The following is a 24,760-nucleotide window of genomic DNA, read 5'->3' as shown; positions in this document are numbered from 1 at the left end:
CAATATCAAATTGAATAATCTCATGATCTGATCCTGATGTCTCATTTGAATCAATAAACCAGTTTACAAGTCTTCTTTTCATTAGATTTTGTGACATGAAGGTTAGATCTATAATAGACTTCTGTTTCATGCCTTTTCTAAAGAATGTTTGTTGATCAGACTTATTAACCAAATCTATTGAATGCTCAAAGGTTCATTCAACCAGATTATCAGCTCTCACTGCTCTCTTGCATTCTGAATTTCATCAGAGATGATGTGCATTGAAATCTCCTGCAATTATAGAGTTTCTTGATGAAGTTATGTTCAGAAATCCTCTATCAATTGTCCAGATATTGTTATTTTCCTTCAATGACTTTTCATTATAGATATTTATGAGCTGTATAGTATCAAACTCATTTTCTTTATCTATAATATCACCCACCAGAATATCAGGGTCAGACATGATATCAAATCTTAGATTAAATTGATATCTTGATCTCTTTCTTCCATAGATTACTACTCTTGACTTTATCTCAGACTTTTGAGGTAAAAAGCAGTAGTAGCTTGAATGAGAAATAACATATTTTTGCTCAGCATCAAAATTCAGCTCCTGAAGCAGTATAAAATCAACTTTTTATTCAAATGCAATTTGAAGACAAGAATAAATACAATTTGAGTTTCTATTCACATTATTTTGAATAAATGTGATTTTTGAAGAGTTTTTAAACTTTTTTTGTTGTTTTTGTTGTATATTCATACTAAAAGAGAGTAGAGTAGAATCTAATCACTATCATCAGATAGTAGATTATAACTGTTCTGAAAAGTAGGAATCTCAACTGCTTGCATTATATCTAGTTTATCATCAGAGTCATTTCTCAATTCTCTAATCTTAACAGGAGTTTGAGAATTCAAGTTCTGTTTACATTTAGCTGAAGAGTTGGAGTTTGAAGACTTAGATAGTTGAGAGTTTCTTCTTTTTGAGCTTGCAGTTGTGAGTTTACTGGCTTGACTCTTCTCTTCAGTTCTAGATTGACTTTGAGCTTCATCTTTTCTTCAGTTCTTTTGAGTTCTAGGAGTAAATATACATTCTTTTGAGCTAGATGCATGTTTTTCTTTGCAATTAGAGCACTTAAGCAGAGTATGTTGATAAATTTCATCTCTTTTTGAGCATGTTTCACATTTATGCTCACTAGTTTTGTGATCTCTGGCACAGAATGCACATTTTGAGTCTCTAAAACATGAGATTGCAAAGTGTCCATATCTTTGACAGTTTGAACACTGTGTTTGAGCTTTGAGGTTCATCCTTGAGTCTTTGTATTCATGAACTCTCATTTTCAAACCTGCTACTCTTACTTCAGAGATCTTTGACTGTTCAAGTGTTTTTGTATATACTAGAACAGAGGCATTTCTCCTGCTTTGTCTGAACTCAATTGAATTTAGTCATACAGGCTTCTTTCTCAGTTGAATAGAGTTGTATTCTTTCAATTCATTTTTAAGAAGTAGCATTTCTTCTTCACAGTCAAAAATTTCAACTGAAATATCATGAAGAATGAATTTGTCCCACTTTTCATCTCTTTCAGATAGAATTATTGTGTTTAACAAAGATTCTACTGCTGACTTTCAGAGATTCTCATTCTGAATAATGAATTCAGCACTGAATTCAGGCATTGTAGTCAGAATGATGAAGTTTCTAAAGAATGATGATTCAATTGAAGCTATAACTGGTTTTTGAACTTCAATATCAGTCATTAACTGAGAAAAGAACTGCTGGTTAATTTCATTTCTGATTCTGAAAATGAGATTTGAGTTTAGCTTGTTTCTTTGCAGAATGTCCTGGTTTGAGACTTTGAGAATAAGTCTTCTATTTCTGGAGATTTGAAAGTTTTTCTCTTTTTGCATTTTCTTTTCCACTTTTCTATGAATAGAGGCATGAGCAGTATTCTTCTCAGTTTTCTCAGGATTTTGAGCAGATTTTGAGACAGCAGGTTTAGAGACAGCAGGTTTAGAGGCAGCAGATTCAGCTGCTTGAGCATACATTTTCTTCTGATTCAAAGAAGAAGAAGAAGAAGAAGTAGAAAAGAAAGAAGAGCAAACTGAAGAGTCAGTGATTGTATTAGAAATTTTCAAAGTTTTTTGAACTGTGTTTGAAATTCCAAGTTTGAACTTGATCACTTCCTGTAGTTGTCTAGCCTGAGTATGAAGAATTAACAGAACTTCTTCATTCATCTCACTCAGACACTGCTTTTCAAGAATTTTACTTACTTTTTCAAGTTTCTGTATTTTAAGAACTTGTTGTTTCTCTATCTCTTCTTTCTTTCTTCTCTTCAGAATTTCAATCTCAGGAATAGCATTTGAGAAAGCATCTTTCTTCACATCAACTGAGTGTACTTTTGAACTCATTGTTCTTACTCAATGAAAAGTTGGTCAGACTAATTCAATTGAGATATTTATTAAACTCTTTTTAAATTGAAAAGTTGGTCAGACTGTTTCAATTAAGAGGTTTCTAAGTCTGTTTTCAATTGAAAAGTTGGTCAGACTATTTCAAAAGAAGAATTGCAGACTTTTGTGTATAAAACACCTGATTTTTTTCACACTAGTTCAGTAACTAGGTTAGATTTTTGAAGAGAATCTAATAAACTAAAATTGATTTTTAAGATAAATCAATAAAATCTTTACAATCTCTTTCTTGGGATACAATGAGGAAAAGTATGATATCAATTGATAGTAAATCAGATGATATGACAGTTTTTGAGAGAAAAACTGACAAAAAATAAATCAATTTTTTGAAGAGAAATTGATTAAAACTATTCAATTTTATTCTAAATTATCCAATTCTCCTCACACAACAGGTGTGCAACTCAAATCAGTTAATAAAGAGTGTAAAAAAGAATTAAGTATTAATGAAAGCTCTTCAGCCACTGAAAAAGTAATTCTTACTTAAAAGAATATGAAATTATGACAGAAAACAACTCTGTTTTTAATTCTTTGTAAGAATATTGTATAAAACCCAGAGAAAAACACCTTACTTTTTTAAGAGAAGTAAAAAACTATTTCTAAAATCTTTTTTTTGCATTAACTGCTGCAGAAGAATGAGATAGAAACTGCTAAGATATGCACTACTGTATACCCTCTATCAAGACTTTCCCTCTTCAGAGTCTTGATATTATAGAGAATATAAGTCTGTTTCTATATGATAATATAAATATTGCCAGCGAGATGTAGAGGAACTGGTTATTTATATCTCAAAATAGAAGACTTTGTCAATGATTATATCAATATAGAGTTAATTCTCAAATTTAATAGAAATCTAGTGTTGCTGTTCTCAATCCCTTGCAGAATCTATTGAATATTGAGGTATTAAAACTAGATTTAATATATCTCACTGTGCAGGGATCAAAGGCTCAGTCAGACCTTGGGGTATACTGATTTTATAGTTGTCGTGTCTGCTGATTATGTATTGAGTACAGTTGCTGAGGTATCTTTTTGTACTTTTCTGTCGGGGATGGGCCAGATTGAGAGGGGTGGTACGAGGGCGAGACTTGGCGTTGATGTCCAGATACACTGAAGACAGACCGCGGAGGTTGCACTTCAGAAGTGGCCGTTGGTTATGTGCTTGATATTATCGCCGAGGTATCTTTTTGTATTTTTCTGCCGGGGATGGGCCAGATTAGGAAGGGCGGTACAACGGTGGGACTTGGCGTTGGTGTTTTGGAACATCAAAGATGGACAGGGTTTTCGCGGAGGTCGCTCCTCAGATATCTCCACAACTACAGATCGGGGATCTTCCAAAATCGAGAAGATTGGTGCATATGGCTAGGTCTCTTCACCTTACAATTTGTATGGCACTTTGGCCCGGGGTTGTGGTGTGGTAGGGGAGAACGGGGGATACTCCCACACAGGAGTTTCGAACAACGTCCGGTTCACGTTTGGCTGGATAACTCCACCACCACACAGGGTATGCGGTCAGCGATGGGGTCAGAATGCTCGTATGATCGAGGGCTTTTCGATGGATCTATCGGCGGGTTCTTATTCGAAAAATTGAGCGAGTTCGTGGTGGAGCGGTTGTTTTTTTGAAAGAATCTTGTTTAAACAAGTGGAATGAAAGCTGGCAGAAACAAAAGAAGAGTATACATTATTCAAGATTTGAGACAAAACCAAAGTGGAAATCTTGTTCAATTAAATGTAAAAAGAAAATATTCTCATCTATAATTCAGCTGAAACTAGGACATGGTTATTTCAAATCTTATATACAAAGATTTGATGATAGATTTGATTCAACAGAGTGCTCATTCTGCAATGTGAATGAAAATCCTGAGCATATTGTAATGCATTGTGCATTATACAATAGTCTCAGAGTCAGATTAAAGAAGAAGTATGATTTAAATCAATTAATTATGAGGTTCTTATTCTCAACTGAGACAGGAACTAAATACTTAATAGACTTTCTATCAGAAACTAGAGCAGCTACAAGAAAATGACTGAATTCAGAAGTATCTGAATATGAAGAGGTGGAAATTGACTAGATATAGTCTGTTAAAACAGCTATATATTATCTTTTAATAATTTTGTTTTGTTATAGTCTCTCTTTACTGTACTTGTTTCCTTCTGTTCTTTTCTCTATCTATTTAATGTGTCTATCTTTAAGACTATGTTCTCTTTTCTTTTGTCATAATATTTCCAAATGGTTTCAAACTATCAGAAGGTGTTGAAATACTGCAATTTGTAAACAGTTTTTATATTCTGGGCTGAAATTTTCTGATTTTGCATATTTGAAATTGATAAATGTATAATAGTTGACTCTATAGATATAGGAAAAACTCTGAGAACTAAAGATTCTCAGGTAGATGTCATAGTCTCTGACTGCATACATCTATAATTGAAGAATAATAATAATAATAATAAGAGACAAAGACTGAATCATTCAGCAGTAGAAGTTCACATTCTCCTAGTTATCAGTGACTTGATTTCTTAGTGACATCACCCTGCTCAGAGTCTGTCTCTTTCAAGTTCAAACTGAACTCTTTCTTCTTCAACTTCTGAATTCAAGCTGCAGTAGAGATGTCTCTCTTCTGTAATTTATCAATGAATTTCAAAAGTAGTCAGATTGAAAGATTGTAGACTGTTTCATTCTTTGTCAATTCAATGATTGCAAGATATGATACAAGAAGCTCATGATCTTCAGTATCAGTCTCTTACAGAGACCTGAATTCTCTTTCATCTTCTATACTGAGTCACACAGCTGCCTCTTCAGCGCCATTCTCAAGCTTTAGAGAATCTCAACTCTCTGCAGCCAGCTTCTTCTGCAGTGATGACAGAGATTCTTTTGTAGAATTCTTCTCTGCATCAATAATATTATAATCAGACTGTTTAAACAGTGCATCAGTAAGATTAAGCTGATCTGAATGATATCAGATATAGAAATCATACTTTGAAAGCAGCTTCACTTATCTGACTTGATGTTCTGTCAAGCTCTTTGTTGTCAAGAAGTAATGCAGATTTGCATGATCAGTGAGAACTTACACTGAATACTTACTACTCTGAAGATAATGTCATCAGATCTTAAAGAATTCAACAATTACTAACATCTTCTGATCATGAGTATCATATCTTCTCTGTGTGAGTGATAACTTCTTGAAGAAGAAGATCACTGATCTTCATTCACAGTGTCTTATAAACTCTGTGAAAAAGCCTTCTTTCACAGGTAATTCATTGCCTGTTTTCTCAGAGATGATTATCTTCTGATTCTTTCAACATTGAAAGACCTCTGATGTCAACTGTGAAAAGATTTCACAGATCTCATTTCTGAATGTATCAGTCTCACACTGACTGAGTAAGTTGAGATTAAAATGATTCAGCATTGTGACATCTGCAAAAGCTTGTTTCAATTCTGCAAATACCTACACAGCATCTTAAGTGAGAGTAAACAGTTCTGTTTTTCTGTCTTTCACACTTCTCTTCAACAGATCTGTAAGAAGAGCAGTAATTTATGAATATGTATAGATGAATCATCTGTAGAAATTTACAAATTCTAGAAACATCTGCACCTCATGATACATCCGCAGTGTCAGTCAATTCTCAATGACAGAGACTCAGCTCCTGTCCATTGAAATGTCATTCACCTTAATAATATAATCTAAGAAATCAATCTTCTGCATGTAGAATGAGCATTTTTCAGTGTTTGCATAGAGTTGATACTGTCTCAAGCAACTCAACACTTCTCAAACATGAGTATTGTGTTCTTTCTCTGTTTTTGAGAAGATTAGAATATTGTTCAGATATACTATGCAGAAGACATTAACAAGGCCTCACAGCATCTCATTTATATAGATTTGAAAGATGGCTGAAGCATTACAAAGATCAAAAGATAAAACAAGATATTCAAAATTGCTGTACTTGATATGAAAAGTCATTTTTCAAACATCATCTTCATTAACTCTGATTCTATGATAGATATTTCATATATCAATCTTCAAGAACATCTTTACTTCAGATAATCAATCAATCATCTCATTGATTAACAGTAATGAATAGCAATTCTTAACTGTCATCTTATTGAGACCTCTGTAGTCTACACATAGACATAGTCTATCATTCTTCTTGAGTACAAAGAGTATAGATGTCTCTGTCAGACTCTTTGATGAATATATTCAGTTCTTTGATTGCACTTCTTCAAGATATTTACACAGAACATTCAACTTCTTTACAGACAAGTTGTAAAGAGACTTATACAGTGTCATTGCACTGTCTTCAAGATAAATCTTATGTCACATTTTAATATCAGAAAACTTCACTGCTTCTCTTTCTGAAAAGACATTCTTAAAATCTATAAAGAGATATTATGTACATCTGTCTTGAATGACAGATACTGCTGCTAATCTTGCAGTGAGAGTGATGACTTCTTCACCTGTTTTTAAGTTTCAATCACCTGCTACACAGTATATCAACTCAATCTTTTTCTCAAGATTCTTCTGATGAAACTCTTCAGATTCCTCTATCACTGTCTCTTCATTAGTGAGACAGTACCATCATATCTGAGTGACTCAGTCAATGAGAGAATTGTTTTCTCTCAATTATAGAAGATCTAGAATGACATTCTCATCTATGATATTAACTGCATGAAGGAGCAGACTGCTTTTCTTGAAGATTTCTTCTTAGTCTGTGATCACACACTTTGCTTGAATTATGCTAAAACAGTGGCATTTCATTTCATTCATAAATTTCACATGATCTGATGAACCTATCTTCTTTCAATCCTTCATTAAAGAAAAGAAATAGAATATGAAGTTAGTATTCATCTCAGAGTTGAGTAGACATCTCACTGATATCTTCTCATTCAGAGTATGCATTGTGATTGTAACATGAACTCAGAGATGTGAGAATTATCAATTCTTTTCTTTCTCTTCTTTATCTTCCATGAATATGTTTGTCAGAAGAGAAGTCAACTTTGAGAAGATGTCTTCTCAGTTTCTTTCCTTCTTCAGCTTCTTACAATTACTAGCATAGTAATCACCAGCTTCACAGTTAAAATAGAGATCTTTGTCAAATCTTTTTTAATGTTTCTTCACAGTGAGTGAAGAATCAGAACACTTGAAATTCTTCTTTACTTTCTTCACACTGAAGTCATTATGACACTGTTTAGATTCTGTTATTAATTGTTTAGAAGAGATCTTGTTGATCTTTTTCTCAGAGAATTGATTATTCAAATAGATCTGAAAAGCCAGGTTGACAAGCTCAGTGCAATTGATTGATGAACTCTGATATTATAATATCATTGTTCACACCTTGTGAGTCAGCTTCATGAGATAAAGCTGTGTTTTTAATTGATTCAAATCATCAGTCAATTCCTCTCAATATTCTTCAAATCTTGCATTGAAATTGAAAGGATTTTCATCATCTCATTGATGTAATGAGTTGAACTGCTGCATCACTGTGAAGCTGCAGTTGCAGTGATCTTTGATTTAATTCAGTAAAAAGTTCTTGAATTCTTTCTAAGTCATAGCAGTATTGATTCACTCAAGATCTCTCTTCTTAATGACTCAAGTAGTCACAGAGATGCCTTCAAGGATGTTAGCAGTGTATATTACTCATATCTCATGAGTATTATACTGACTCAGGTTAAGGTGGAATTTTCATTCAAGAGTACAGGTAAAGCTGTGAAATTCAGACAAGATGTTTCTCTTGTATCTCAGAGAATCTCTGACCTTAATCTCTCTATCTCCATGATAGATGTAGGTGTGTAGAGGCCGCGGCGGTGGCAGAATGATTGAAGAGCTCATGCCAAAATACACAGTGAGTTCATGTAAGAATAAGTGCTCGCAGGCGATTATTCGGGTGTTTGCAGCTTGGCGTGATATGTACTGTTAACTACTAGAAGTATTTACAGTAGAAAGATAAAATGTAGAAGTTAAATATATAATAGTATTCAAGCTGAGTTATGAATAGTATTTGTGAACTTCAGTCTATATAGTTATGTGTAGTCAAGGGCTGCTAGCTCTATTGATTACATAAGAGATAGAAATAGAGATAAAGAATCTGTGAGAAGTGAGATTTCTTACATACTTCTTTCTCTCTAAGGCTTTGTCTGTGAAGCCTTTCACTGAGTAATCTCATAGAATCAGCTCAGCACTGCAGTGATACTCACTAAAAATTCTTTGCATCTATAAAAATCTCAGTGAGGAAAAGTTTCTTATTATCATGAAGAGAAAAGAGTCTGTCACTCAGTTTCTTATTTTATAAGATTCTTTATAGTCTACAGATTCTTCTCTGACTATCACACAGATTCATCTTATATCTTTTATACAGAAGAGTTTCAGTTGACTCTTAATCATTTTCATAAAGTTCTTATATAACTATCACATAGATTCATCTTACAGATGAATCACTCTCTATGAGATCACTCTCATTAAAGAGAAGTATTTATAAGTTGATCTTTTACTCATTCTTATAAATTATTGTTCTTTAACACTGTAGAATTGTAAGGAATTTTTCATTCTTTTACTAACTCTATAGAATTGTAGAATTAAGATGTCTGCAGTCTATAATCACTCTTTATAATCATATAGAAAGATTCAGATCTGTAATTTACAATTACTCTTATTTACTAGAGTAATCTGACTGTTTCACAGAATCACTCACAGTGTAAGTAAATCTCTCTAAAGTAGTATAAATATCTCAGATCTGTCTATAGAATTTCATCTTCTTTTCTCTTTTTTTATAACAGCTCTCATTCTTATAAACTGTGAGTATCTTCATTTATTCATGAAGTGTTTTTACTCAGATGACAGAGAGAGAGTGTTTCTGACAATATTCATATATTGATTCAAGAACTTCTTAAGAATAAAAATTTTTCAATTTTAATATCTTCATAACAATGTCTGACTGCTACTGAGCTTCTTGTGAGTGTTTTCATAACTTCTCTAATCACTTTTTACTAGCTGATGAAGCAGAAGTGCTGCTACTCATGACTGTGTCTTCACTCTCTTCAGCTCTGTTACTATATCTGATCTTCAGATCAGTGGTCAACTCTCTGCCTTCTTCAGATCAGTCTCTGACTTCAAGCAGTATAGTCTCTCTCTTTGCTGTAAGTTCTCTCATAAGTAATTTCTTACAGACTCTAGCTGATAGTTCTTATAAAGCTTCTGATGTTGTCAGTGTCTTCTGCAGTTCTGCAGATCTATGATCACTTCTTTCCTACTCATACAATTTCTGATCAGATATATGCAAATATATCTAGATTCTCTATCAATGATTCTCACATCACAGTGTATTTTCACAATCTCATTATCAATGAGAGATGAGTTCTCAGATACCTGTAAAATTCAGGTAATCAAGACAATGCAAATGTCATGAATTTGTGACAGAAGTTAATCTGAACAGATAAGCTCTCTCTTCATATCTTAATTGTTTTCAGACTGAATACTTCAGTATAACTGAGAGAGCAGATACAGCTTTATAAGAGATATGTGATCATATATACAGATGATCAGTTTTCAAGACTCTGCTGTAACTGTATACATTCTGATATTCAGCTTCTCTGAAGTCTGTGCATTTCTAGCAGTCTTTGCATCAAATGTAATAATTATCTGTATCATAGATATAATACTCTCTACTTCTTTGAAGAGAGAAATTGATAGTTATAAGAGAGTTGAGTGTTACAGATGTTAAGAATGTAAGTGTGAGTTTTCTTTGTTTTTTCTTTATTAATCTCTAAATTGTGTTCATAACTCTGTTTATTTTTCTTATTTTTTAGCTTTAATGAGAATATGATTTCTTCTTCTCTTGCATACACTGCAGACTGTTCATCTCAGTAGAAACTCATCATCTTATAGACTAGAATTCACAAATAACAGTGTTAATGTCTTTATTATAATCAGGTTCTTAGCAAAGACTGTATTATTCTGACTTATCAGAATTTACAGTATAAAAGTCATGTCTCAGCTTCTACAGATATCTTATCTGTCTGAATGATTCTTAAGTGAACTTATTCATCTTGTCAGAATACTCTTATCACTGAATCTTGAATCAGAGCTTATAATCTTACTTCTCTGAGTCAATAATTTCTTTGATCTGATATTCTCTTTTACTCTCTAGTACTTCATAGATAGAGTGATGAGTTATAGAGTTCTCTTCTAAGAATTTCTTATATTTACAGAGTAAAGAGACATGAAAAACATTGTATATCTATAACTCAGATAACAGTTTCAATCTGTAGAACTGTAAACTAACTTTCTTCATAATCTTATAAGACTCTGTCTGTAAGAGATTCAGCTTCTTACTAGATCTCTATATGATAATATTTTCTAGACTCAGTCAGACTCTATCATCTTTCTTGAAACTCTTTATAATATGCTTGAAGTCATAGTATCTCTTCTGATACTCTTGAGTCTTTCTCAAGTATTCACAGACTTTCTTCTGAATATTCTGAATTCTCTCAGCCTGTTCACAGATATTATCACATTCTATAGTATACTCTCATGAGTTTATCAAGATCATCTGTGAATAAGTCTCAGTGAGTATCTTAAAGAGAGTTTTATCTATACTGATATACTTTGAATTATTATATATAAACTCTGTGAGTGATAATCAATGCACTCAGTCATTCTGATTATAATTGACAAAGTACTGCAGATACTGTTTTAATATACTTATCAGATATTCTATCTGATTATCTGTTTATTAATAAAAAGCTGTGCTTAGATCTTATAAGATCTTCAGTATAGTCATCAGATTAAATTAAAACTCTTCTACAAAGATTAATTCTCTGTCTGAGATAATATTTATAGATAACTCATACAACTAAATCACATTGCAGATAAAGATATGAGTCAAATTCTTTGACTTTAAGTTCTTGTAAGTAAGTATAAGGTGTGTTATCTTGATAAAGTGATTCACTATTATCAGTACACTGTTAAAACAGATATTATATATGTTCTTACTTTCTGAGAGATTTATAAGAATATTCATTTCTAGTGATTCTCAAAGTTTCTGTAGAATAAGTAGAGAAGTAAGTTCTTTATATAATCTGAACTGCACTATCTATGAATTCTGATAAATAGTATAAGAATTCACTATCTTCTTCACAAGTTCTTGTATCTTTGATCAGAAGTATTTTCTTATAAGCAACTTATAAGTTCTAGTATCTGTAAAATAATCTGCTAGAGAAGAGTTATAATACCTTTTAATAAGTTCTATGTATAGAAACTCATTCACAGATATATAAATCTAACTCTCTCTTTATAAGAGACTATTTAAGTCTCTTCAATTCTTTATTTCTGCAGAGTTAATCTCTGCTATGAGCAGTTTTTAAATATGCTGAGTATATTCATTCTTCAGTTGTAGTTCAGATAATCTGAATAGAAGATCTTATGAAGACTTATACTCTGTCTTTTCTTATATCAAGTCTTTCACAGTGCTTCTCAAAGCTTACAAATTCTTCAGATTATAGATACTCTCTTCAAGAATTCTTACAGAGATTCTCAGAGTGTTGACTCTCAGTATTATAGAGAGTAGTTATACAGGCTTCTTCTCTCTCTCTTCTCTCTTCTCTTATAAGAGATTGAGAGACTTATCAATCAATCTCTTTGCAACACTCAGTCTGAGTATCTTATAAAGCTTTTCTGCCTTCTCTAGTCTCTCTGTATCTGTTGCTCTGATCTTCTTAACATAGTCTGGTCTGTAAAAGAGTCTGTCTGCTGAGTTCTTAATTCTCTTAATATATTCTATCTTGAATCAGAACTTACTCAGTCTCTGAGCTCAGTGAATCTGCTGCTGTGAGAGTTTCTTAATTGAAGCAAACTATTATAAGCTATCATAATCAGTTCTAATAGTAATCACTGTTATAAGGCTCTCAAAGTAGTGATATCAGTGACAGAAGAATTTCACTATTATAAGAAGCTTCTGATTATAAATGATATAGTTGATCTCTGTGAGTTACATCTTCTGTAAGAAAAAGGTCACTGAAACTCAGTTCTCATTTAACTGTAGTTATAAGACTATTTCTGAAATTGTAAAGAAGAAGATATCTGTCTTTAATCTGATTAAGAGTAAGAGATTAAAGTGAAACAGTATCACTGTATCTGTAAATATCTGTTTCAATCTTACAAAGACTCTACAAGCTTCTGAAGTAAGAAAGTTCTTACAGTTCTTTCTTCTTAAGAATCTTTTCATTCTCTATTCATAGAATGACTTCTTCTTATTTTCATTCTTCAGCATGTCTGTAAGAGTTAAGAAGATTCTCATGAATACAAAGATAAATCATTTATAGAAATTCACAAAGCTCAGAAAGATCTGAATCTCATGAATACTAGTTAACTTCAGTTATGATAGAATAGTCTCAACTTCTAAAGATTTCATCTGAATATCATCTGTGATAATTACATATTCTAGGAAATTAATTCAGTAGATACTGAAGTTGCACTTTGTAAGCTTAATATACAGTTCTATCTCATCTAAAATCTTTAACACACTTCATACATACTCAGTGTGTTCTTTCTTCTTTATAAAGTACATCATCACATTATTCAGATATATTATCACAAAGATATTCAGATATGTATGAAGTGTTTTATTAATGAAAGACTGAAATGCTGTGAGAATATTAGTCAGATTAAAAGATATTACTAGATATTCAAATAATCTCAGTGCAGTTCTAAAGACAGTCTTTTATTCATTCTCTGACTGTATTCACAGCTGTGTATATACATTGATCACATTCAGTTATGTGAATATAACAGCTCTTATGAGACAGTTGATTACATTCTTAATCAGAGACAGAGAATAGCAGCTCTTTATTATCTTGAAGTTCAGATCACAGTAATCTATATACAATCTAAGATCTTTATTCTTCTTCTTCACAAATATCACAGAGGCTTCTGCAGAGAACTGTGAAGATCAGATAAAGTTATTCTTCAGATTCTTCTTTATATAGATCTGTAAGACCTCTGTCTCATAATGAGGAAGCTTATAGCTTGATTCTCAGAAGAGTTTCTATTCTTCTATCAAATCTATTATCAGATTCTTCTTATAGTGAAAGAGAAGCTCAGCTGCCTTTACTGAGCTGAATATCTCTGTAAGATCTCAGTATTTCTCTGATATCTGAAGCTCAGTTTTCATGACTGTGAGATTCTCAGACACTTATAAAGTTATTATATAAATGAGCTTATCTTCTCTAATTAACTCTGCAGCATCAACTGATTCTATCTTTATAAGTGAGTCTGTTAACACTGATCAGAAGTATAAACCTGACTCACAGACAGTTATATGTGAATTGTGTCTTTGAAGTTATATAAGTCTTAAGTACATATCATCTGTGATGTCTGTAATAATCACAGTTTCTACAAATCTTCTTCAGATTTCAGAGAGATCTTATAATTCAAAAATGACTCTTATAAGTCTCTCAGTTCTCAGATCTGAGTTCTCACATTCTGCTTATTATAAGAGTAGATTCTCAGTCTTCATCTTTCAGCTTGTTCACTTCACAAGCTTTAGAGATATTACAGTGATCTGAGATTCTGAGTTCATCAATACTTTTCATACTTACAGAGTAGTAGTACTGTAGTGTGATCTCTCTCTATAAGTAAGTATTTTCATTGAAGAAGTAACAGATTCAGATGTTAGCTTCAAGATTCTTAAGAAGACTGTTAGTGACTCTGTTTATAACTTCTTAAATTTCTATTTTAATTTATTCAGACAGTTTGTGTGAAGATGTTCTGATTTAGAACAGATAAAGCAGAGTTCTTTTTTCTTAATCTCTCTATTATACACTCTGTTCACAGAAGCTTGTGAAGCTCTCTCTCTCTGCTTAGTAGTTAGATATAAATCTCTCTATATCTTATTATCTTTTTCTAATAAATCTGTTCTCTGTTATTCTGACTCTTATGAGACTGATCAGTGATTCACTCTCTATGAGTCTGTGACTCTCACAGTAATCTGTAAGCAGTGAATGAGAGTCATCAGTTTCTTCAGAGTTAAGAGCTTAGAGTCTTACTCAATGAGCTTGTTCTACATATCTTTATTCAGTCTCTTTATAAATATTATCATTCAGATCTGGTTTCAGAGCTCTGTTTTCACAGATCTTAATTCATATCATAATTTTATAAAGTACTGTGAGTAGTCTTCATCAGATTTCTTATCTCTTTTTCTAATATTAATAATTATAGCTCAGATGTTCTCTATTCAGCTTATAAAGTCTCTTAACTTACTCTTTAGATAGATCTTGAGAACAGATCAGTGAGATCTCTTATTATTATTCTCTAGATAATTTAGTCAGTTCTTGACTTCAGTGTAATAGAGATCTGTTATTATATAGATAATAGCTTCTTCATCTTTCATATCACATAGTCAGGCTTGTGAGTCAATTTCAAATACAAACTTGTAAAAGCTTTTATAGATTATGATTTGATAAGTAATCTTAAGTGATCACAGCTTAAGAAAGTTTCTTTTCAGTTTATAAGTATCTCTGAAGATTATGTCTAGAGACTCAGTTTGAGAGTGTTTACAGATAGTAAGCATTTCTTATAGAAAAATAGCTTGATTCTGTGAGAGATGCTCAAGAATGTTCTTTACTGAGATTAGTTTATTCATGAATTCAGAGAGTTTCTCTGTCATAGATACAGAGAATGATATTCTGTGAGTAATTGATAAGTTCTCTGAAACTTCTTTTACAGAGATTATTCATAATTCAGATAGCTGCTTCTGAGTATCTGCAGTAGAGTTTGCAGAAGTTGAAGCATATAAGTTTCTATTTCTTTCAGTTATAATAGATGATTGCTGACTGACTGAGCTTGAAATGTAAGAATAAGTGCTCACAGATGATTATTTAAGTGTTTGCAGCTTGATATGATATATACTGTTAACTACTAGAAGTATTCACAATAGAAAGATAAAATGTAGAGGTCAAATGTATAATAGTATTCAAGCTGAGTTATGAATAGTATTCATGAACTCCAGTCTATATAGTTGTGTGTAGCCAAGGGCTGCTAGCCCTATTGGTTACGCGAGAGATAGGAATAGAGGTAAAGGATCCGCGAGGAGCGGGATTTCTTACAGTTCAGAAATCTCGGATTTCTGCCGGGGTAGAGGTGTACACACTCTAGAAGATGATGTAGTGTTTCTCTCAGAGAGTGAGGTTGAGTCTGTCTCAGCACAGGTGTGTGAGGTCATATCAGTCTGTTAGAGCTCAACTGATTCAAATGTATAATCAGGTTAAGTGATTCAAATTGTAATGTGACAGAATCAAAGCAGTGACTAGTCAGCAGCATCACATAGAAGTAGTTATTTAAAAAGCTGTATAAGTGAGCTTGACTATCTTGCTTGAATAGCAAGCTCATAAACTACAGAATTATTGTGAGAATATCACAGATATGATACTTAGTATACTAAGAAGATTGTATAAGGCATGCAGTAACTCTTGTATATATTTCAGTAGAAGTAAAACAAATCACTGACTTCTTTCATAAGAAGCCAGCATCTAGCTATTCTATATAGACAATGAGCGGATACCTCCTCTCATTCCATGAGTGAGAATAGTCAGAGTGATACCTCAGCAGTGTCTCACTACCAAGGAAAAGTAATCTGCTGACCTCATATAGAAGTGAGGTTCTCATATTCATCAATCAGATCTTTCTATGATATATCCGAATGATGTTATAGAGCGGTTGGAAACCGGTTCAGACAGTCTGCAGAATGGATGAAATCATCCGCATGGAAGCGATGAGCCGTGTGGAACCGCAGCGGGGCCTTGACGCGGCCGGGAGCGTGACAGTATTCTTATCACTGAATCTTGAATCAGAGCTTGTAATCTCACTTCTCTAAGTTAATAATTTCTTTAATCTGATATTCTCTTTCACTCTCTAGTACTTGATAAACAGAGTAATGAGTCACAGAGTTCTCTTCTAAGAATTTCTTATATTCATGAAGTCAAGAGACATGAAAAACATTATATATCTATAACTCAGATAACAGTTTTAATCTGTAAAACTATAAGTTAACTTTCTTTATAATCTTATAAGACTCTGTCTATAAGAGATTCAGCTTCTTACTAGATCTCTGTATGATAATATTTTGTAAACTTAGTCAAACTCTATTATCTTTCTTAAAACTCTTTATAATGTGCTTAAAGTCATAGTATCTCTTCTGATACTCTTGAGTCTTTCTCAAGAATTTACAGACTTTCTCTCTGATATTCTGAATTCTCTCAGTCTGATCACAGATATTATCACACTCTATAGTGTACTCTCACAGGTTTATCAAGATTATCTGTAAGTGAGTCTCAGTAAGTATCTCAAAGAGAGTTTTATCTATGCTAACATGCTTTAAGTTGTTATATACAAACTTTATAAGTAATAATTAATATATTCAGTCATTCTGATTGTAATTAACAAAGCACTGCAGATACTATTTTAATATACTTATTAGATATTCTATCTGATCATCTGTCTGTTAATGAAAAGCTGTGCTTAGATCTCATAAGATCTTCAGTATAATTATCAGATCAGATTAGAACTCTTTTACAAAGATTGATTCTCTGTCTGAGATAATATTCACAGATAATTCATGCAATCAGATCATATCACAGATAAAGATATAAGTTAAATTCTTTAACTTCAAGTTCTTGCAGCTGAGTGTAAAGTGTGTTATCTTGATAAAGTGATTCACTATCATCAGCACACTGTCAAAGCAGGCATCATATATGTTCTTACTTTTAGAGAGACTTATAAGAGCATTCATTTCTAGCTATTTTCAAGGTTTCTGTAGAATAAATAGAGAATTAAGTTCTTCATATAATCTGAACTGTACTATCTGTGAATTCTGATAAATAGTATAAGAATTCACTATCTTCTTTACAAGTTCTCACATCTTCAGTTAGAAGTATTTTCTTATGAGCAACTTATGAGTTCTAGTGTCTGTAAAATAACTCATTAGAGAAGAGTCATGATATTTTTTAATAAGTTCTATGTATAGAAACTCATTTATAAGTATATAAATTCAGCTCTCTCTTTATAAGAGAATATTTAAGTCTCTTCAATTCTTTATTTCTGTAGAATTAATTTCTGCTATGAGCAGTTTCTAAATATACTGAGTATATTCATTCTTCAGTTGCAGTTCAAACAATCTGAATAGAAGATCTTATAAAGACTTATACTCTGTTTCTTTCTACATCAGATCTTTCACAGCACTTCTCAAAGCCTGCAAACTCTTCAGATTATAGATACTCTCTTCAAGAACTCTCACAGAGATCTTCAGAGTATTAACTCTCAGTGTTATACAGAGTAGTTGTACAGGCTTCTTTTCTCTCTCTTCTCTCTTCTTTTACAGGGAATTAAGAGACTCTTTAGTCAATCTCTTTATAACACTCAGTTTAAGCATTCTGTGAAGCTTTTCTATCTTCTCTAATCTCTCTATATCTGTTATTCTGATCTTCTTAACATAGTCTGATCTGTGAGAGAGTTCATTCACTGAGTTCTTAATTCTCTTAATATACTCTATGTTGAAACAGAACTTACTCAGTCTCTAAGCTCAGTGAATCTGTCACTGTAAGAGTTTCTTGATTGAAGTAAACTGTTATAAGCTGTTATAATTAGTTCTAACAGTAATCACTATTACAAGACTCTCAAAGTAGTGATATTAGTGATAGAAGAATTTGACTATTATAAGAAGCTCTTGATTATAGATGTTATACTTGATCTCTGTGAGTTATATCTTCTATGAGAAAAAGATCACTGAAACTTAGTTCTCATTTAACTGTAGTTATAAGATTATTTCTGAAATTATAAACAAGAAGACATCTGTCTTCAGTCTGATTAAGAGTAAGAGATTAAAGTAAAACAGTATCACTGTGTGCATGAATATCTGTTTCAATCTTGTAAAGATCTCATAAGCTTCTAAGATAAGAAAGTTCTCACAGCTCTTTCTTCTTAATAATCTTTTCATTCTCTATTTATAAAATGACTTCTTCTTATTTCTACTCTTCAGCATGTCTGTAAGAGTTAAAGAGATTCTTATAAATACAAAGATAAACTGTCTATAGAAATTCACAAAGCTTAGAAAGATCTGAATCTCATGAATACTAGTTAACTCTAATCATAATAGAATAGTCTTAATCTGTGAAGATTTCATCTGAATATTATCTGCAGTGATTATATATTCTAGAAAATTAATCTGATAAGTACTGAAGTTGTACTTTGTAAGCTTAATATACAGTTCTGTCTTATCTAGAGCCTTTAACACACTTTATATATACTCAGTGTATTCTTTCTTCTTTATAAAGTATATCATCATATTATTCAGATATATTATTATAAAGATATTCAGATATGTATAAAGTGTTTTATTAATAAAAGACTGAAATACTGTGAAAGTATTAGTGAAATTAAAAGACCTCACTAGATATTCAAATAATTTCAGTGTAGTTCTAAAGACAGTCTTTTATTCATTCTCAGACTGTATTCACATCTGTGTATATATATTAATTATATTCAGTTGTGTGAATATAACAGCTTCTGTGAGACAGTTGATTACATTCTCAATCAGAGACAGAGAATAGTGACTCTTTATTATCTTAAAGTTCAGATCACAGTAGTCTATATATAATCTAAGATCTTTATTCTTCTTCTTCATGAATATCACAGAGGCTTTCACAGAGATCTGTGAAGATCAGCTAAAGTTATTCTTCAGATTCTTCTTTATATAGGCTTACAAGTGACAAGACCTCTGTCTCATGATGAGAGAGCTTATATATTGATTCTCAGAAGAGTTTCTATTCTTCTATCAAATATATTATCAGATTCTTCTCATAGTGAGAAGAAAGCTCAGCTATCTTTACTAAGCTGAATATCTCTGTAAGATCTCAGTATTTCTCTGATATCTGAAGCTCAGTTTTTATAACTGCAAAGTTCTCAGATATTTATAAAGTTATTATATAGATGAGCTTGTCTTCTCTAATTAACTCTGTAATATTAACTGATTCTATCTCTGTGAGTGAGTCTGTCAACACTGATCAGAAGTATAAACCTGACTTATGAACAGCTATGTGTGAATTATGTCTTTGAAGTTATACAAGTCTCAAGTATATATCATCTGTGATGTCTGTGATAATTACAGTTTTCATAAATCTTCTTCAGATTCTGAAGAGATCTTGCAATTCAAAGATGACTCTTGTGAGTCTCTCAGCTCTCAGGTCTGAGTTCTCACACTCTGCTTATTATAAGAGCAGATTCTCAGTTTCATTATTCAGCTCATTTACTCTGTAAGCTTTAGAGACACTACAGTGACCTGAGATTCTGAGTTTATCAATACTTTTCATACTTGCAGAGCAGTAGCACTGCAGTGCAGTCTCTTCTCATAAGTAAGCATTTTCATTAAGAGAGTAACAGATTCAGATATCAGCTTCAAGACTCTTAAGAAGACTGTTACTGACTCTGTTCATAACTTCTCAAATTTCTATTTTAATTTATCTGAATAGTTTATGTGAAGATATTCTGATTTAGAATAGATAAAGCAGAGACTCTTTTTCTTAATCTCTCTATTATACACTCTGTTTACAGAAGCTTGTGAAGCTCTCTCTCTCTACTTAGCAGTCAGATATAAATCTCTCTATATCTTATTATCTTTCTCTGATAAATCTATTCTCTGTTGTTCTGATTCTTACAGAACTGATTGATAATTCACTCTTCATAAGTCTGTGACTCTTACAGTAATCTGTAAGCAGTGAATAAGAGTTATCAGTTTCTTCAGAGTTAAGAACTTAAAGTCTTGCTCAATGAGCTTGTTCTGTGTATTGTTATTCAGTCTCTTTATAAACATTATTATTCAGATCTTGTTTCAGAGCTCTGTTTTTACAGATGTCAATTCATACTACAATTCTATGAAATACTGTGAGTAATCTTTATCAGATTTCTCACCTCTTTTTCTAATATTGATGATCACAGCTCAGATATTCTCTGTCTGACTCACAGAGTCTCTCAACTTATTCACTAGATAGATCTTGAGAACAGATCAGCAGAATCTCTTATAATCATTCTCTAGATAATTCAGCCAGTTCTTGACTTCAGTGTAGTAGAGATCTGTCATTGTATAGATAACAGCTTCTTCATCTTTTATATCACACAGTCAGACTTATGAGTCAATTTTAAATACAAACTTGCAAAAGCTTTTATAGATTGTAATTAGACAGACCGTGTGACCGTGTCTGAGACCAGGACCAGATTTTTTGATAGTCTCATTACCAGTTCAACTGATCTCATTACATGGTTTTAACATTAGATAGTAGTCTCATACTGTCTCAGTGAAACTTACTGTCTACTCTTATCATATTTTTCAAATGAGATCATGATTTCCACTTCTCAATTTAAATTATTTTTATTGTTTTAAATGACTTTAAATCTCATTTGAGCATTATCAAAAAGTGTTACTTTTTAAAAAATTAAAAATAGTCTAAAAAAAACCTTAAAATGTCTAAAAATAGTAACTTTATGCTAAGAATGAGACTAAATGAGATCAAATAAAACCACTTTCTCATTTTTTTCAAGTGATGGTTTCATTTTAAGATCTTATATATAGTTACTTTGCATGTTTTTTTGATAGCCAGTCTTAGCGGGATTCACGCCAAGAAATGTATGAGATCAGATCAAATGAAATCAAATATGAAATTCATAATCTCAGCGGCCAGTCTAATTGTAATTCAATAAGTGATCTTAAGTGATCACAGCTTAAGAAAGTTTCTTTTCAGTTCATAGATATTTCTGAAAATCATGTCTAGAGACTCAGTTCAAGAGTGTTTACAGACAGTAAGTATTTCTTATAGAAAAATAGCTTGATTCTGCAGAAGATGCTTAAAAATGTTCTTCACTGAGATTAATTCATTTGTTGAATTGAAGAGTTTCTCTGTCATAGATGCAGAGAATAATATCTTATAAGTAATTAATAAATTCTCTGAGACTTCTTTTATGAAGATTATTCATGATTTGAGTGACTGCTTCTGAGTGTCTGTAGTAGAGTTCACAGAGATTAAAGCTTACAAGTTTCTAGTTCTTTCAGTTATAATAAGTGATTACTGACTGACTGAGCTTGAAATGTAAGAATAAGTACTTACAGACAATTATTCAGATGTTTGCAGCTTGACATAATATGTACTATTAACTACTAGAAGTAGTCACAGTAGAAAGATAAAATGTAGAAATTAAATATATAATAGTATTCAAGCTGAGTTGTGAATAGTATTTGTGAACTTCAGTCTATATAGTTGTGTGTAGTCAAGGGCCACTAACTCTATTGATTACATGAGAGATAGGAATAAAGGTAAAGAATTCGCGAGAAGCGGGATTTCTTACAATCATACACTGTTTAGAAGAATGAGACTCTGAACTTCAAAGTGTCTCTGAATTTGAGATAGTTATAGATTATAAGAATCTCAAATACTTCACAACTATCTGTAAACTAACTGAATAACAGATATAATAATCTGAGTTCTTAAGTTACTTTCATTTTATAATACACTATCATTCTGACAGTCAGTACTCAATGATAGATGCTCTCTTATAATAAGAGAAAGATATATTATCTGATGTAATAGATACTTACTGAATGAACTGAGAGTATCAGCTCTTAAATCTGAAGATACTAGTTAATCAAGATAAAACAGCTCATGATACTATATATACTTCTTCAATTAGAACTGTTACTGATATCTCAACTTCTTCTGAACCTATATTAGATAAGCTATAGTATACAGTAGCTTAAATTAATGAACTTCTTCAAGCACTCACTGAAGCAGTATAATAAGAAGCACTCTGAGTTCTCTCAGAATTATGTGTAACAATTAACATTTCAGAATGTTTAATTAATAATAATAACACTCTATAATTCTATAAATAACACTGAGTCTCTCACTCTGAACTCTTACACATCTGAATAACATAAGAGATGTATGATTTATGTATAACTAATTATTCAGACTATGAATAACTATATAGAATAATTTTCTAAGAGTTCTATTAATCTAAAATATTAAACAGTATCAGATACTTTATCTGAAACTATAATTACTATTCTTCTATTATTCTATAAAAGAACTGTAGAAAAGATCTACTGAAATCACTTAATATTTCTGATAGAATCTGATAAGATATAGTGATTGACTTTGCTATTAATCTATTTAAGAGTAAGAGTTATAGAAACATTCTAATCATTATTAACTAACTAAGTAAAGATATAATATTGAAATCTTATAATAAAATAAATACTGAATAAGTCACTGAAGTCTTCTTATAGAGTTTATTCTATTAAATGTATAAGTTACTGAGATTAATAGTATTGAATTAAAGTTACTAATTCATGAGTACTCTCTGAATAAGAATCTATCAAGTTCTTAAGATTATATACTGTCTATTAACTATTTATCACTCTGAGACTGATAATGCATTAGAATAGATAATTCAGACTATAAAGAACTATCTTTATAAGTTCTATAATTACTTATAAGATGATTAACATAATCTGCTTCTATATACAGAGATTACTATTAATGAATAAGATATTATTTTAACAGATATAAGTCTGTTCTTTCTTATATATAGTTATTATATAAAGATATTAAATCTTCTAGAGATTATATAGTTCACACTGAATCTCTGCAGTCTGATTCAGATCACTGATAATATAGTAATAAATAGACTGACCGTGTGACCGTGTCTGAGACCAGGATCAAACTTTACAGTTGTCATATTGTCTAAAAGCATTACTTCTGATCATGATTTGTGTTCATCACATTGATTTCAAATCACATTATTTCAAATATTAAAGATCTCAGATTCACTTTTCAAATAAAAATCTAATTCTGAATAAAGAATATATTTGAATTCTTAGTCACATTTTCATTCTGATCTCATTATTGAGAATGACATTAAATGAGACTATAAAATCACTTCTCACTTACATAATATCATAACATAGTACTCATTTGTTGAAAATTCAACAGAGAGTATTATTAAATATCATTACTTTTGTGAATACAGATCATAATTCATATAATTTTAATTATGAAAAAAACATAAAATATAAAAAAAAACAAAAAATAAAAAACAAAACAAACACAAGAAAAAATCACATTAAGAAAAAAAAAAATAAAAGAAAAAGAAAAAAATAAAAAATAAAAATAAAAAAAATCAAGATTACAGAGCTGCAGCACTCTTAAAATACTCACTTCTCAGAGTCTTTATAATATTTATTATCAACTGTGTATCTCTCACAGTGAGAATAACACAGTCATGATGAGTTATTATCTTAACATCATTTAATAAATAATCAGTATATATCTGTATAAATGTGAATAATTAGAAAACATACACTCAAAAAGTGTGGCCAGGGTGAACTCTGCTGTCACTTAAATGATATCAAGAGCAGAATACTGAAATTGATAATTTCTCTCATCAATTTCACAGACAAGATGTGTGAAGATGATCTTGAGAAATATAAGATCTCTCAACTTCTGATAAAAATGAATCTCATGAAGAGACTCTATTTTCATGATATCAGAGACTGAGTGTTATTAAAAAGCATTACTTTCATGCAATGCACATGCACTTACTGCAGCAATTCATTCTCTGCATACATGACTGAGAGTTGCAGCTTTCTCACACTGCACAGCTCTCTCTGAGATGCTGTCATCAGTTTGCAACTCACACAGTCTCTTAATTCAGTACACACTGTGTGTATACAGCTCTGCATGCTGGGACTGTGTTAGTCATTATAGCCTGACATGGTACTCGCTTTTCGCGAGCCATGTTTCATTTAGAGGGAGGGAAGAAAGATATGACTGTTGTTTTATTAAAGAAGAAATGAATAATTAGTATTATTGAATTAATTTAATTCATCTGCATTTAAAATTTGATTAGTTTATACTCTTCAATTTGAGGGTTTCTATGAGTGTTTTAATAGTTTTCATACCAGCTTGAACTTAGTAGTGAGTTGAAGAAGAAGAGAAAAGAGAGAAGAAAGAAATGAGAATAACTTATCTTTATAATATGAAAACAGAGAATCACTGCAATCATTCTTTCTAGTAACAAAGATCTGTTTTCTGCATATATCTCTGATATAGATTATATGATAAATGCATACAAAGAATATCAATAGTGTATGTATTGAATAAAGATAATGTTGCTATGTAACACTGTAGTCATTTCTGTACATCTCTGAAAGCTGTTAATAGTTTCTTTATCTCTTTATATTTGATAAGTTAATAATATATTCTGATGCACTCTCTCTTTCATCATTATCATCATCATCA

General features: G+C 31.5%; 1 protein-coding gene across 1 annotated transcript; it reads left to right on the top strand.

The window, feature by feature from the left end:
- Positions 1-3,527: 3,527 nt before the first annotated feature.
- On the top strand, positions 3,528-4,053 carry BDCG_17707 (uncharacterized protein; the record flags this gene model as incomplete). Its single annotated transcript, XM_045426787.1, has 1 exon — positions 3,528-4,053. Exon 1 carries the CDS (start codon positions 3,637-3,639, stop codon positions 4,051-4,053), a length of 417 nt encoding a protein of 138 aa, XP_045282385.1. The 5' UTR covers positions 3,528-3,636.
- Between the last annotated feature and the right edge of the window lie 20,707 nt (positions 4,054-24,760).

The sequence above is a fragment of the Blastomyces dermatitidis genome (assembly GCF_000003525.1).
Source record: "Blastomyces dermatitidis ER-3 genomic scaffold supercont1.10, whole genome shotgun sequence".
Taxonomy (NCBI): Eukaryota; Fungi; Ascomycota; class Eurotiomycetes; order Onygenales; family Ajellomycetaceae; genus Blastomyces; species Blastomyces dermatitidis.
The sequence above is the reverse complement of the archived record's forward strand: the minus strand, read 5'-3'. Positions and strand labels throughout refer to the sequence as shown.